Source organism: Salvelinus namaycush, chromosome 17, assembly GCF_016432855.1.
Source record: "Salvelinus namaycush isolate Seneca chromosome 17, SaNama_1.0, whole genome shotgun sequence".
Classification (NCBI taxonomy): Eukaryota; Metazoa; Chordata; class Actinopteri; order Salmoniformes; family Salmonidae; genus Salvelinus; species Salvelinus namaycush.
Genome location: NC_052323.1, coordinates 17,842,518 through 17,856,646, shown reverse-complemented (window position 1 = coordinate 17,856,646; position 14,129 = coordinate 17,842,518). Strand labels below are relative to the sequence as shown.

Sequence of the window (14,129 nt, the reverse complement as noted above, 5' to 3'; positions counted from 1 at the left end):
TTGTTTGATTGTTTGATTTGATTTATTAGGATCCCCATTAGCTGACGCCAATGGTGACAGATAGTCCTACTGGGGTCCGACACATAACGAAAAAAAATACATTACAGACAAAAGACTTTACAAAAATATAACCGCAACATGTAAAGTGTGGGTCCCATGTTCCATGAGCTGAAATAAAAGATCCCAGAAATGTTCCATAAGCACAAAAATCTTTCTCTCAAATGTTGTGCACACATTTGCTTACATCACCGCTAGTTAGTATTTCTCCTTTCCCAAGGTAATCCACCTGACAGGTATGGCATATCAAGAAGCTGATTAAACAACACGATCATTACACAGATGCACCTTGTGCTGTGGACAATAAAAGGCCACTCTAAAATGTGCAGTTTTGTCACACAATACAATGCCTCAAGTTTTGAGGGAAACGTGCAATTGGCATGCTGACTGCAGGAATGTCCACCAGAGCTGTTGCCAGAGAATTTAATGTTCATTTCTTTACCAAAAGCCGCCTCTAACATAATTTTAGAGAATTTGGCAGTACGTCCAACCGGCCTCACAACCGCAGACCACGTGTCACCTCGCCAGCCCAGGACCTCAACATCTGGCTTCTTCACCTGCGTGATCATCTGAGACCAGCCACCCGGACAGCTGATGAAAATGTGGGTTTGCACAACATCAGGCTTCTTCACCTGCAGGATCGTCTGAGACCAGCAACCTGGACAGCTGAAGAAACTGTTGGTTTGCACAACCAAAGAATTTCTGCACAAACTGTCAGAAACCGTCTTAGGGAAGCTCATCTGCATACTCGTCGTCCTCACCAGGGTCTTGACCTGACCGCAGTTCGGCGTCATAACCGACTTCAGTGGGCAAATGCTCACCTTCGATGGCCACTGGCATGATGGAGAAGTGTGCTCTTCACGGATGAATCCCGGTTTCAAGTGTATCGGGCAGATGGCAGTCAGTGTGTATGGCGTCGTGTGGTCGAGCGGTTTGCTGATGTCAACCTTGAGTGCAGATTGCCCCATGGTGAAGGTGGGGTTATGGTATAGGCATGCATAAGCTACGAACAATGAACACAATTGTATTTTATCGATGGCAATTTGAATGCACAGAGATACCGTGATGAGATCATGAGGTCCATTGCCGTGCCATTCATCCTCCGCCATCACCTCATGTTTCAGCATGATAATGCATGGCCCCATGTCGCAAGGATCTGCACACAATTCCTGGAAGCTGAAAATGTCCCAGTTCCTCCATGGCCTGCATACTCACCAGACATGTTACCCATTGAGTATGTTTGCGATGCTCTGGATCGACATGTACGACAGCGTGTTCCAGTTCCCACCAATATCCAGCTACTTCACACAGCCATAGTTGGACAACATTCCACAGACCACAATCAACAGACTGATCAAGTCAATGAGAAGGAGATGTGTCCTGCCGCATGTGGCAAATGGTGGTCACACCAGATACTGACTGGTTTCCTGATTCACTCCCCTACCTTTAAAAAAATATATATTATGACCAACTGATGCATATCTGTATTCCCAGTCATGTGAAATCCATAGATCATTTCAATTGACTGATTTCTTTATATAAACTGTAACTCAGTCAAATCTTTGAAAATTGCGTTCATATTTTTATTCAGTGTACATTTCAAAACGTTAATAAATCCTCTTTAGGATCCTCCCCTTTTTTTCCATTTTCACCTAAAATGACATACCCAAATATAACTGCCTGTAGCTCAGGCCCTGAAGCAAGAATATGCATATGCTTGGTACCATTTGAAAGCGAACACTTTGAAGTTTGTGGAAATGTGAAAGGAATGTAGAAGAATACAACACAATAGATCTGGTAAAAGATAATACAAAGAAAAAAACAACTGTTCTTTTGTATTGTTTTTGTACCATCATCTTTGAATTGCAAGAGAAAGGCCATAATGTATTATTCCAGCCCAGGTGCAATTTAGATTTTGGCCACTAGATGACAGCAGTGTATGTGCAAAGTTTTAGACTGATACAATGAACCATTGCATTTCTGTACAAAATGTTGTATCAAGACTGCCCAAATGTGCCTAATTTGTTTATTAATAACTTTTCCTGTTCAAAATTGTGCACTCTCAACAAGCAATAGTATGGTATTCTTTCACTGTAATAGTTACTGTAAATTGGACAGTGCAGTTAGATTAACAAGAATTTAAGCTTTCTGCCAATATCAGATATTTCTATGTCCTGGGAAATGTTCTTGTTACTTACAACCTCATGCTAATCACATTAGCCTACGTTAGCGCAACCGTCCCGTGGAAGGGACACCGATCCCGAAGATTAACATGTAGTGTATCTATCAGTTACACATACATGTCAGTATATACACACAACAAGTAGGTCACATGGGGGAGAGACATTGTGCCCTGAGGTGTTGCATTTGTTTTTTGAAACCAGGTTTGCTGTTCACTTGCGCTATATAAGATGGAAGGGAGTTCCATGCACTCATGGCTGTGTATAATACTATACGTTTCCTTGAATTTGTTCTGGACCTGGGGTCTGTGAAAAGACCACTGGTGGCATGTCTGGTGGGGTAAGTGTCTGTGTCAGTACTATGTGTAATAATGGTTTGTTGTAATTGTGTAAACTCTCACTCCATTCCTGATAATGATGCATCAGGTTGCATTGTGGACATCTTTTTCAGAATGTGGATATTTCTGCAATGCAAGCAAAGGAAAGGAGATGAATTACCAAGACAGCCAAGACCATGCATCAATGATGACAGATATCAGGCACATAGTTTGTGTATATACAGGACCTGTCTGTAGCTAAGTATTCGTATTATTTATTTTACTGTCTTTTTTGCTCATCTTTATCAAGGGTGCCAATAATTTTGGACCTGTGAGATCCCTTGCTATGGTGGTAATCAACAATGTTTCAGTAAGCGGAATATAACCCAGGCAATTCTTTAGGGAGTTATCTTTCAGTGAGATGTTGTATGACATCTTCTGCTAACATAGCTGGCAATTTCTTATGGTCATAAATGTAGTGTACCATACTTTTCAGTGTTTGGTTTCTTGGTGGGTACTCAGTGATTGTGTTTCTAGGTGGGTACTCAGTGATTCGTTTCTTGGTGGGTACTCAGTGATTAGTTTCTTGGTGGGTCCTCAGTGATTAGTTTCTTGGTGGATACTCAGTGATTGGTTTCTTGGTGGATACTCAGTGATTAGTTTATTGGTGTGTACTCAGTGATTGGTTTCTGGTGGGTACTCAGTGATTGGTTTCTTGGTGGATACTCAGTGATTGGTTTCTTAGTGGATACTCAGTGATTGGTTTCTTGGTGGATACTCAGTGATTGGTTTCTTGGTGGATACTCAAGTGATTGGTTTCTTGGTGGATATGTAACAGTATAACTTTAGACCGTCCCCTCGCCCATACCCGGGCGCGAACCAGGGACCTTCTGCACACATCGACAACGGTCGCCCACGAAGCATCGTTACCCATCGCTCCACAAAGGCCGCGGCCCTTGCAGAGCAAGGTGCAACACTACTTCTAGGTTTCAGAGCAAGTGACGTAACTGATTGAAACGCTAGTAGCGCGTACCCGCTAACTAGCTAGCCATTTCACATCCGTTACACTCACCCGCCTTTCAACCTCCTCCTTTTCCGCAGCAACCAGTGATCCGGGTCACGGCACCAATGTAATAGTATAACTTTAGACCGCCCCCTCGCCCATACCCGGGCGCGAACCAGGGACCTTCTGCACACATCAACAACGGTCGCCCACGAAGCATCGTTACCCATCGCTCCACAAAGGCCGCGGCCCTTGCAGAGCAAGGTGCAACACTACTTCTAGGTTTCAGAGCAAGTGACGTAACTGATTGAAACGCTAGTAGCGCGTACCCGCTAACTAGCTAGCCATTTCACATCCGTTACAGATACTCAGTGATTGTTTTTTTTGGTAGGTACTCAATGATTGTGTTTGCATCATTGTCCTCGGCGGTATTGTCTGGAGATTCATCATATGGAGACTCTGAGAGCCCAGATGTGGTTCCACTTTCTCTGTGCTATTTGTTTGAAACATGCCTCTCTTCGTTTGGAAAAGATACCACTTCTCAACATATTTGTGGATGCAGGAGATTCTGCCCTGAAATCAAGAGCAGTGCCATGTGTTTCCATTTGAGTTGAACATTATAACTCTTCCTAATTGACTGTAGTATTGAAAGGTAGTGAGAATGTATCACACCATCAAGATCTACGTGAGCTGCAAGGGTGGTTCCATGGTTGACTGCTTCTTTTTGCAGTTTGAGGCTAATCTCTTTTTCTCCCTGGCCAAACCATTCGTTGGTCACCACCTATTCCAATACATCAGTTCTACAGTTCTATTTAGATGCATCTGAAGTGCAATTATCTATTGAGTGTAGATGGGAAATTCTGCAGCACATGCATCCATTTCACAACTTTGTGTGTAGTCCCATGTTCTTTTAATGGCTTGGAACACAATTACCCCAGAAGGACTTGCCACTGCAAGCAACACATTGTCCTGGTCAAGGCACTGACTCTTGAGATTGGAGTGAGCTGTAATATCCTTCTCAGCAGATGTATGCTCTCTTTGTTGATGTTTCCTCTGGTTATTTTTGTAAAGCCACAAACTGCAGTTAAGAGATTTGATTTTCCGCTTGACTGCAGGTCTCACAGCTGGACGCCCTGAACCTGGACCTCTCTGTTGCAGTGGTTACACCTGGGGCTGTCACCGTTGTAGTGGTTATACTTGGGGCTCTCACAGTTCCAGTGGTTACATCTGGGGCTCTGGCAGTTGCAATGGTTAAGCCTGGGGCTGTCACCATTGTAGTGGTTATACTTGGGGCTCTCACAGTTCCAGTGGTTACATCTGGGGCTCTGGCAGTTGCAGTGGTTACGCCTGGGGCTCTCACCATTGTAGTGGTTATACTTGAGGCTCTCACAGTTGCAGTGGTTACACCTGGGGCTCTCGCAGTTGTAGATGTTACACCTGGGTCTCTCACAATTGTAGTGGTTACACCTGGTTACACCATTTAGAGTGCTGAGCGCAGCACTCTAAATGGCATATGAAATGGAAAAAACAAAACACAAAGTTTTCATGGAAGGGGATGCAAAGAGCCTGGCTAGCTAATACTAACCATGGTAGCATCTGATGATGGTAGCTGCTGACCCAGCCTAATTAATGGAAGGCTAAACTTTATGTGGCTAGTACTGTATGTGTAGCTATATATAGCATCATTATTAATTTGCTCCCACCAAAAAATGTATTTTAGCTGTTTGCTTTCCATGCACCCACATGAGTTGATACGCCCGTTAATGTGAGTCATTGGTAACTGCAAATGTAGAGTGTGTTAAAGTGGGCGTTGTGAAATAAGTGGGAGGATCAATATATGTATGGCAGCCCTTTCAGCTAATTGGTTGCCACTCAAGACCGTTTCGCTGTTTCTTTGTAGCTTTTTAGCTAAGCCTAACCCTTTTCCTAACCTTAACCTGCTGCTAGTGTTAGGATTTATGTTTATGCACTATAGCCTGCTACCATATTGTATGAAGATGATTATTGTTTTGTTACACACACACAAACAATACAGATGTATGTGTGTAAAGACTGACCAACATTGAGTGACAGGCCATAAAAGCTGTGGTCAATCTGGAGAGGGGAGGGGTGCATATCTCTAGGCCAACCAGGGAGGTTAGGGCACTGATCAATACCAAATAAGGGACTGTTTGAGTGTAGAATCGGGGGAGACACAAGACGGATCTAATCTACCCAACAACCAGATGTGGACAGAGGAGAGCACTAAGGGACTTGGACAAGTCCGAGTGCCAGCAAAGGCGGAGCAAAGTTTAAACCGCGCTCAGCCTCTACTATGATAGGCCAACGGACGAGTTGGAACTAAAGCTGTCATAGTATAAGAACTGCTATTTGAGTACATTCCACAGTTCCCTGTTTTTACCCTGCGCGGTGATACAGCGAACCCGTATATACGAAAATTGCATTTGGCATTTATTGTTTGCGTTAATGAAACATAATTAAAGAAAGTTAGCAGACCTTGCTTTTTATTTATCCTGATACCGGATTTGTTACACGCAGCGCTCACACTAGGTTAGTTCTCCTAACTTTCCACTTTAATTCTCCTAACCTGCCACGTTACTTATTCTGACCTGCCACGTTGCTTTTGATAAGCAAACATTGACCGTTAGAGGAGTGATTTTCTTTTCCTCCTCAAGGTACTAGCTAGCTAGGCCAGTTGGTCCTGCGACCAAGTCAACGGTTGTCACTAGTTAGCACAGCCACAAAGTCGTAAAAATTCATGTAATCTAATATGTTGTTCTTAATTTAAGATTAGGGTTAAAAATCTGATTTTAGAAGATAAATTGTAGAAATAGGCGGGATTTAGCCATAATTATGACTTTGTTACTGTGGTAACTAGTGACGACACAAGTGGTCAACGGTCAGGTTGACCACCATAACATCAAGTATCGAGAGCAGCACTCAGCAGGCCGCAGGTGAGTCACGCAAGCAAGTGCAAGAATTTTGTTATGTCCAATTCGAGTCGGCAATGGGTATTTGAGCTCTTACTATGCGTAAATACATTGTCAATTAGCTAGCTACTTTACTACAATGTTGGGGAATTAGTTCGAGAGTCAACACTAAAAAGTTGTCTAACGCTAATATTAATTTAGCTATCTAGCTAAGCAAAGGTTTTAGTAGGCCAAGCTACCTCTTAACATATTCCTCTCTTCCTACTGTAACGTTATATATATTTTTTTTTATTAGATGGCTAGCTGACTTTACTTAAACCAAAAGATTGATTACTGGGTTCATTTTATCATTGGGTGTAGGTGATTTTATTGGCTACCACCCCATAAAGTCATCTTCTAAATCATCCTTGCAGAGATGGACAGCACACAGGACAGACCGGACATTGTCACCAAACCCATCATAATTCTGGGCACTGCTACCAGAGACAGAAGGTTTCTGCACTGGGTAGGCCAAGTGCTGAAGCTGAAGTGGCTGAAGAACAAGAGCCAAGAAGTGTGTTACCAAGTAGAAATTCGTATGGTTCATTAAGAAGTTATTCTGACCTTTGACCAATAACATGACTGATGTTCACCCACCATCTATTTCTCAGGAGGTCAAAGTGATGATCGGGGAGCTGCTGCCCTCTTTCGCCTGTGGATGTGTGGAGAACAATGACTTCCTCTCCCTGCAGGAGATCCTGGAGAGGGTGAGGATTTCTTCGCCACACAGACACCTTACACATTGTCTGAGAAACTCCTCACGCTCTCCCCCCTTCCTCTCGCAGATGGATGTGAACTGTGGGGACTACGACGGCACCACCCCCCTCCACAAGGCCTGTGAGAAGGGCAGGCTGGATATGGTCAAGTACCTGATGGGTAAAGGAGCCAGCACCCAGCTCAAAGACCGCTTTGGATACACACCGCTTCACCTGGCCATCAAGAATAGGTGCAGTGGGAATAATTAGAGGATTTATTTTTGTGATATGAATACCAGCTGACTGACAAATAAGCATACAATGGTGTCTGTCTGAAATCATTTGAAAGAGATGTTCCTGGAATGACTGAAAGGAATCCATTAATTTTTCCTTCCAGGCACTTTGACATCATTCGCATCCTGCGTCTGAAGGGAGCCCCTCTGTCTTTGGAGCTTGTGAGGATCGGGCTGGAGCTGATCAAGTGAGTCTACATCTTACCTAGCTAGACCTTTGGTCATAGCATATACATCTTGCTTATCTGTCAGCGTCTATAAGCAAACGAGTGTGTTGTGCTAATCCTTAAAGATGCACTATGCAGAAATCACTGTCAATTCCTGGTAGCAAAAAATTGTTCACCTAATTTCAGTTTGACAAAGCAAGTACAGCGTAGAGAATCGTACCATCTAAACTGCCTGTAAATATATTTTCCATGTGCAAAAATATTGTATTTCCAGCTGTTGTACAAAAGTAAAAGATTCAAAAACAAAAGTATAGAAATAGCACAGAACAGATCTTAGACTTGCTGACAATGAGATCTATAATTAGTTTCTTAATTGTCAGGTAGTTACATATTGCAGCTTGAAGATTGATTGGAAATGTTCACACTATCTAGTTTATTTTCAATTGTAGATTGTGGGTACTTATCCATTTTGTGTTTTGACCAGGGTTGTCCAGAACAAGGACTACCAGCTGTTGCAAGCCTGGTACCTGTCTGGCGTGAACCTGGACCAGAGTGACTATAACGGCCGTACAGCACTGCACATTGCAGTCAGGCTGAGGGAGAGGACCATGGTGTCCAGGCTGCTGGAGTACAGAGCCACCCCTCTGGTACTGCCTAATCTGTAATTATGACAAGGTGTGGCTGTTTATTACCAGTGACATGATGGCTGCAGTCCTGGGGCAGCACAATGACCTCCAGTTAGCACTCAAATTGTTAAGACCAATGTTCGCAATCCTTAGTTTAACTCCCCCGAAACCCTATTTGCACACTTCAGGAACGTGACATCTGGGGTTGGACTGCGGTGGATGAGGCCCAGCACAACAACCTGCCCAGCATCCTGAAGCTGTTCCACTCCTTCACTTAGCAGGTCCCCAAACAGGCCTACCTGCTGCACCTGGCCAACAGGATGATCTGACCACTTCCAGTGAACACCCCCCTCAGGAAAGTCATCCTTTTTAATCCAGCCAATAACCCTAGACAGAGGTCATTCAGTGTACATTGTGTAGGTCATACTTTTGGCAAAAGGTGTTATCGTACAATGCTTTGCCTATTGATAAAGGATTATACTAACAATCCCCTTAAGTGTTTTGTACCCAACAGCATGACACTTTTACAAAGGCTTTGTTATACACCATTTATTTAATTTTCTCCAGAGAATAACTTGTACAACTGGATCTGTCATTAGGGAATGTCATCATGGAAGGGGAAGGGAGGGACCAGTAAAACAAGACAACCCAGCTGAATAATTAACTGCTTTGTGTGCAGGTGACAAATTTCTCAAGGTTGTGTTGTGCTCCTTGCGTCTGCCGTGTTCTCTAGTTAGTAGACATAGTTGGCTGTGTGCAGGGACTGCATGGAAGCCTGGTCATCGCTGCTGACCGCTGTGTACTTTCCCTTGGAGGCCAAACCGTTGCTCTGAAATTGAAGTTTGTGATTTAGTGAAAGTGGTTCCAGAATGAAGCTTTGAGAGAAAGGAGACAATTTGAAACGAATTCATTTTAAGTAAAGAGGCCACCATACAATAGCTTCTCAATGATATCCCTGTAGCCAGCACCTGTAAGTAAGTTGTCCACTCTACCCTAGAATAACCCCACCATCTTACCTTGGCTCTGGAGGTGAAAGCGTCCTGCGCTGACTGCTTGTTAGCGGCCTTGCCTTTCCAGGCGGCGAGGGCGGAGGCCTGGAGCGCACGGCCGTAGGAGAAGGAGAGCTTCCAAGGCCGGTGGAGGGACGTCTGGTTCATGGCGTTGAGGTTTTGGGTGGCCTCCTCTTCGCTCTGACCTCCAGACAGGAAGGTGATGCCTGAGAGAGGGGGGGGGTTTAAGCAATTTGGTGGCGAGTTCATTTTAGCGTCACCTGATCCTAACTAAATATACAAGTTTTACTCCTTCAAATCCACCTAACCCGGGCTCACCGGGCACGGCGGCAGGAACGGTGCGCCTCAGGGCAGTGACGGTGGCCATGCCAACCTCCTGGGGGGTGAACTTCTTGGGGCAGGAGTGTCCAGCAGTGACCATGTTAGGCTTCAACAGGGTGCCCTCCAGGTAGACGTGGTGGTCGTTCAGAGCCTTGTACGTGGCTGCCAGGACCTGTGAGAAGGATGGTTTAGAGGCGTTTAGTTCAGCCATGTCAATTGGAGCGTGACTAAGATTTGGGGTGGTAAGTTTGTAATTTCGTGCTGTTAAAACAAGTCCAGCACTGGCTTTGTGGAAGGGAGAGAAAATGACAACTGAGAAATGTGATTCAAATAACAGTTGGTGTTAACTGAAGGCCAACACAGATTTGAGAGTACAACAAGGTTATGAGCTCACCTTCTCAGTGACATACTGAGTGCGCAGCAGGTCATGGTCTCCGTCAGGCAAAATCTCTGGCTCCACGATGGGCACCAGGCCGTTCTGACGAGAGAAAGAGAATTAACATCACGTGTACACACTTATGGAGACAAACCTTACCATTAAGGAATTTCTGATCATTTGTTAGTTTTTGTGAAGTCAGGTAGAGCAGTAGTACTGTACATCTGACAGTTTCCCTCTGGTACATTAAAGTTCATCCTATCCTAGGGTACAGGGCCTATAGTTTTAGAAGGGAGAAGTTCTCATGGCATGCACACACCTGTTGGCAGATACTGGCGTATCTGGCGAGGACATTGGCATTCTCTGCGATGGCGAGGGCCGAGGGGCAGGCGTCGGAGATCTTGAGCACACACCTCCATTTGGCGAAGTCGCAACCGTCCTTCTTGTACTGAGCACAACGCTCCGAGAGTCCATCAAGACCTGATGAGAGAAGGATAATATTATACTAAACAAAAAATATAAAAAACACAATATGCAACAATTTCCAAGATTTACAGTTCATAAGGAAATCAGTCAATTGAAAAATTCATTAGGCCCTAATCTATGGATTTCACCTGTTTGGGAATACAGACATGCATCTGTTGATCACAGATGCCATAAAAAAAAAAAAAATCTGGGGCGTGGATCAGAAAACCAGTCAGTATCTGGTGTGACAACGATTTGTCTCATGCAGTGGGACACATCTTCGTCGCAGAGTTGAACAGGCTGTTGATTTTGGCCTGTGAAATGTCACACCTCTTCAATGGCTGTGCGAAGTTGCTGGATATTGGCGGGAACTGGAATACACGTCTTATATGCCGATCCAGAGCATCCCAAACTTGCTCAATGGGTGACATGTCTGAGTATGCAGGCCATGTAAGAACTGGGACATTTTCAGCTTCCAGAAATGATGTACAGATCCTTGCGACATGGGGCTGAGCATTACCATGCTGAAACATGAGGTGATGGCGGCGGATAAAATGTCACAATGGGCCTCAGGATCTCATCCCGGTATCGCTGTGCATTCATTTTGCTATCAATATAATTGAATTGTGTTCGTAGCTTATGCCTGCCCATACCCCCACTATTGGGTACACTGTTCATAACGTTGACATCAGCAAACCGCTCGCCCACACACATGGGTTGCAGTTGAGGCCGGTTGGACTTAATGCCAAATTCTCTAAAATGATGTTGGATGTACCTTTATGGTAGAGGAATTATCATTCAATTTTCTGGCAACAGCTCTGGTGGACATTCCTGGAGTCAGCATGCCAATTGCACACTCCCTTAACTTGAGGCATCTGTGGCATTGTATTGTGAAAACTGCACATTTTAGAGTGGCCTTTTAATTTAACAAGGTGCACCTGTGTAATGAGCATGCCTTTTAATCAGCTTCTTGATATGCCACACCTGTCAGGTGGATGGATTATCTTGGCAAAGGAGAAATGCTCACTAACAGTGAAGTAAACTAAATTTGAGAAACAAGCTGTGTGTACAGAACATTTCTGAATCTTTCATTTCAGCTCATGAATCATGGGACCAACACTTTACATGGTCCATTTATATTTTTGTTCAGTCTTTGCTTTCATAGTCATGCAATGCATTTTACTGTTGACGGTTTGCAATCCATCATGTCAAACTGATTAAATGTGGTCTTGGGAGTTTTCAGAAACTGGTTTCAAAGTGTTTCAGATTTGACACAGGGCTTTGTTACTTAGAGTTGCAACAGAAATTAAGAGTGTAATCTTACCCTGTGTGGTAGTCTCTCCATCTGTTCCGTTCAGACCAGCTGTGCCTTTGTCCACCTAGAAAACAAATGTTCAAACTATAACCCCTTTCCCAGTAGTGTGTAATCCTTAGTGTCATTATATGACATCCAATCTTTGTAAGTGAAGCCAGTATAGCAGATACTCCAGTAATTACTTGTTGGATGGGCTTGTGTTCATAATTGTCTTCACTCAACCAGTCTTATCAGTAGACTATGGGAAGAGAGTCATTCATTACAACTGCAGCATAGCCTCAGGTCCTGTCTGAGTACTCTTGAAAATACATACTTCCTCCCTGTCCTGTTTTCACCAACCAAACTGTCCCAGATCAAGGATGGCATTCAAAAAGGGACCGGACGTTGCTGGTCTTCTCACCTTAATGCCGACCACAATGCCCTTGTCCTTGATGACCTGGGGGAAGAGGACGCCCTTGTCCGACATCTGGTACAGCGTCTCGTGGAAGAAGATGATTCCGCCAATGCAGCTGGGGTCAACTGCAGAGAACAGGAGGTCACGGAAAGTCCGACGGTTCTCCTCATTGTTCTCCACGTTTATCTTCTGCAGGCGCTTACCCATTGTGCCTAGTCAGAGAAATTATGGGGAAGAATGTAAGAATGACAAATACCTATAACTTCTTTCTCTAACACTCCCTTCAGATGGCCAACACTGCTACTTGCTGAGAAAATACAACAGCAGTTTCCCACCTCGCCAACTCCCCCCACTTATCCATGCCCAGCTTTGCCTCCTCACCTGTGGACTCGTCTGCTGCTAGGATGCCCTTCCCTGGAGCCACAATCCTCTGGGCAATGTCAGAGAGCTCCTTCTTCTGCTCTGGAGAAAGGGATGGAAACTGGGTAGTCATCCTGTGGAGAAGATTAAAGAGAACAGAATTCAATAAATTCAGTCCATTAACCTAAATCCAGTTATGTACGCTAGTTAGTTCTGGTGGTTGTTAACGTGTTACATATTCTCAGACACTAACAGTACATCTACCACCAGGACCCTTCGCCCTCCTCAACTCTGTCAATATTTGGCTTGTCTGCAGTTTGAACTTTAGTCTGAATGCTAATAAGTTACCTTCCCCCTACCTAGGACAAATAGGTTCACAGTTCACTATAGAAGTCAGTCAAATCATTCACACCATAAAGATGGCAAAATGCCATCAAATTTGATCAGATTCAGGAGGACTCAAAGTAAATATTTTTTAGAAGTTACACAATTGTGGCGCGTTTCACGCCACATGAACGCCATGCATGCGCTCTCAAGTTACAGAAACTGTTTTCGATTAAACAAGTTAACATACCAACCTTGAAAAAAAAAAAAAAGATCTGCAAAAACGTATACATTTGCCATAAAATATTTTGCTTACAAAGCATAAAAATTTGACTAGAAGTGAAGAGCATAGGTTGCAGAGATCCGCATACCGCATGGAGCCTCAAACATTGCAAACATCCAAGATATTCTTGCAACATCGGGTTGAAACATTGTAACCTTAACTCCATTGCAACATTTAAGTTTTAAGCGTTGTAGCCCAGAAACAGAAACGCTTTTTGCCATTTATGAGCCTTTTCATAGATAAGCTAATCTGAAAATGATGCAAGTATGAAGCTGAAGGTAAAACTTACTTAAATATGACAACGTTAACACCAATTGCAGAAAACGAATAGACAAATTGCCTCTCCTGCCTCCCAGTAATTCGGAATAATTGAGAAGAATAACGATTTTTCAAAACAAAGTGCTATTTATCGGACGGGTGACGAACGCTGAGTGATGTGGCACGGGCGTGCATCCCCACTGGAAATGCTATTGGTCGAGACAGGCGGGCGGGGGCGTTTTTGTGTATAATGCATCTTTTGTGGACTTTGAGTTGTATCAGAACTTGAAAGTATTACTTCGAGTTAAAGGAGCATCGCTCTGCAAATCCTTTGTTATACATAGCAGCATGCGTTGAGTGCATGATGATGATGTGTGTGTGTGTTTGCCTGCAGAGAAATGCAGGTATTCCTTATTATCAAATCTAATTTTAATTGTCACATGCTTCATAAATATCAGGTGTAGACTAAGTGAAAAGCTTACTTATAGGCCCTTCCCAACAATGCAGAATACAATAATAAATACATATATAATAGAAGAAGAAAAAAATCACACAAGGAATAAATACACAACGAGCAATGATAGCTTGGCTATATTTTATTGGCTATATAATGTTTCTTTTCAGGTTTTCATAGAGTCTTGTGTCTTTCCTGCTGTTGTGTATGTGTTTCTGTAGTCTGTTGGTATGTCTGTCTGTACATCTCTCAGTAATATGTC

General features: G+C 43.7%; 2 protein-coding genes across 6 annotated transcripts; one reads left to right on the top strand and one right to left on the bottom strand.

Moving 5' to 3' along the window:
* The first annotated feature begins 5,952 nt into the window (after window positions 1-5,952).
* On the top strand, window positions 5,953-8,983 carry si:dkey-74k8.4 (L-asparaginase). 5 transcript variants are annotated; one of them, XM_039012329.1, is made up of 8 exons: window positions 5,953-6,107; window positions 6,436-6,511; window positions 6,901-7,040; window positions 7,138-7,233; window positions 7,312-7,472; window positions 7,619-7,702; window positions 8,166-8,328; window positions 8,496-8,983. In XM_039012329.1, the coding sequence occupies exons 3-8, from the start codon at window positions 6,903-6,905 to the stop codon at window positions 8,583-8,585; spliced, it is 732 nt and encodes a 243-aa protein (XP_038868257.1). In that variant the 5' UTR covers window positions 5,953-6,107; window positions 6,436-6,511; window positions 6,901-6,902; the 3' UTR covers window positions 8,586-8,983. The 5 variants fall into 5 exon arrangements, with proteins under 5 accessions (XP_038868257.1, XP_038868258.1, XP_038868256.1 ...); XM_039012330.1 differs by lacking the exon at window positions 6,436-6,511; XM_039012328.1 differs by lacking the exon at window positions 5,953-6,107 and having other exon boundaries at window positions 6,118-6,511.
* On the bottom strand, window positions 8,842-13,577 carry LOC120062387 (fructose-bisphosphate aldolase B-like). The gene is made up of 9 exons (XM_039012325.1): window positions 13,445-13,577; window positions 12,570-12,682; window positions 12,195-12,400; window positions 11,804-11,858; window positions 10,334-10,494; window positions 10,033-10,116; window positions 9,636-9,810; window positions 9,324-9,523; window positions 8,842-9,136 (listed from the first exon to the last, which is right to left on the bottom strand). Exons 2-9 carry the CDS (start codon window positions 12,679-12,681, stop codon window positions 9,041-9,043), a joined length of 1,089 nt encoding a protein of 362 aa, XP_038868253.1. The 5' UTR covers window position 12,682; window positions 13,445-13,577; the 3' UTR covers window positions 8,842-9,040.
* Window positions 13,578-14,129: the final 552 nt, after the last annotated feature.

Bases quoted from the DNA above. Each gene is read 5' to 3' on its own strand.
- si:dkey-74k8.4 (XM_039012327.1), top strand. The intron at 7,041-7,137 runs GTGTGTTACCAA...TCTATTTCTCAG, and splicing joins TGAAGAACAAGAGCCAAGAA to GAGGTCAAAGTGATGATCGG. The intron at 7,473-7,618 runs GTGCAGTGGGAA...TTTTCCTTCCAG, and splicing joins CACCTGGCCATCAAGAATAG to GCACTTTGACATCATTCGCA.
- LOC120062387 (XM_039012325.1), bottom strand. From the start codon at position 12,681: ATGACTACCCAGTTTCCATCCCTTTCTCCAGAGCAGAAGAAGGAGCTC. The intron at 9,811-10,032 runs GTGAGCTCATAA...TCCTTCTCACAG, and splicing joins CTCAGTATGTCACTGAGAAG to GTCCTGGCAGCCACGTACAA. The intron at 9,524-9,635 runs GTGAGCCCGGGT...CCCCTCTCTCAG, and splicing joins CGTTCCTGCCGCCGTGCCCG to GCATCACCTTCCTGTCTGGA.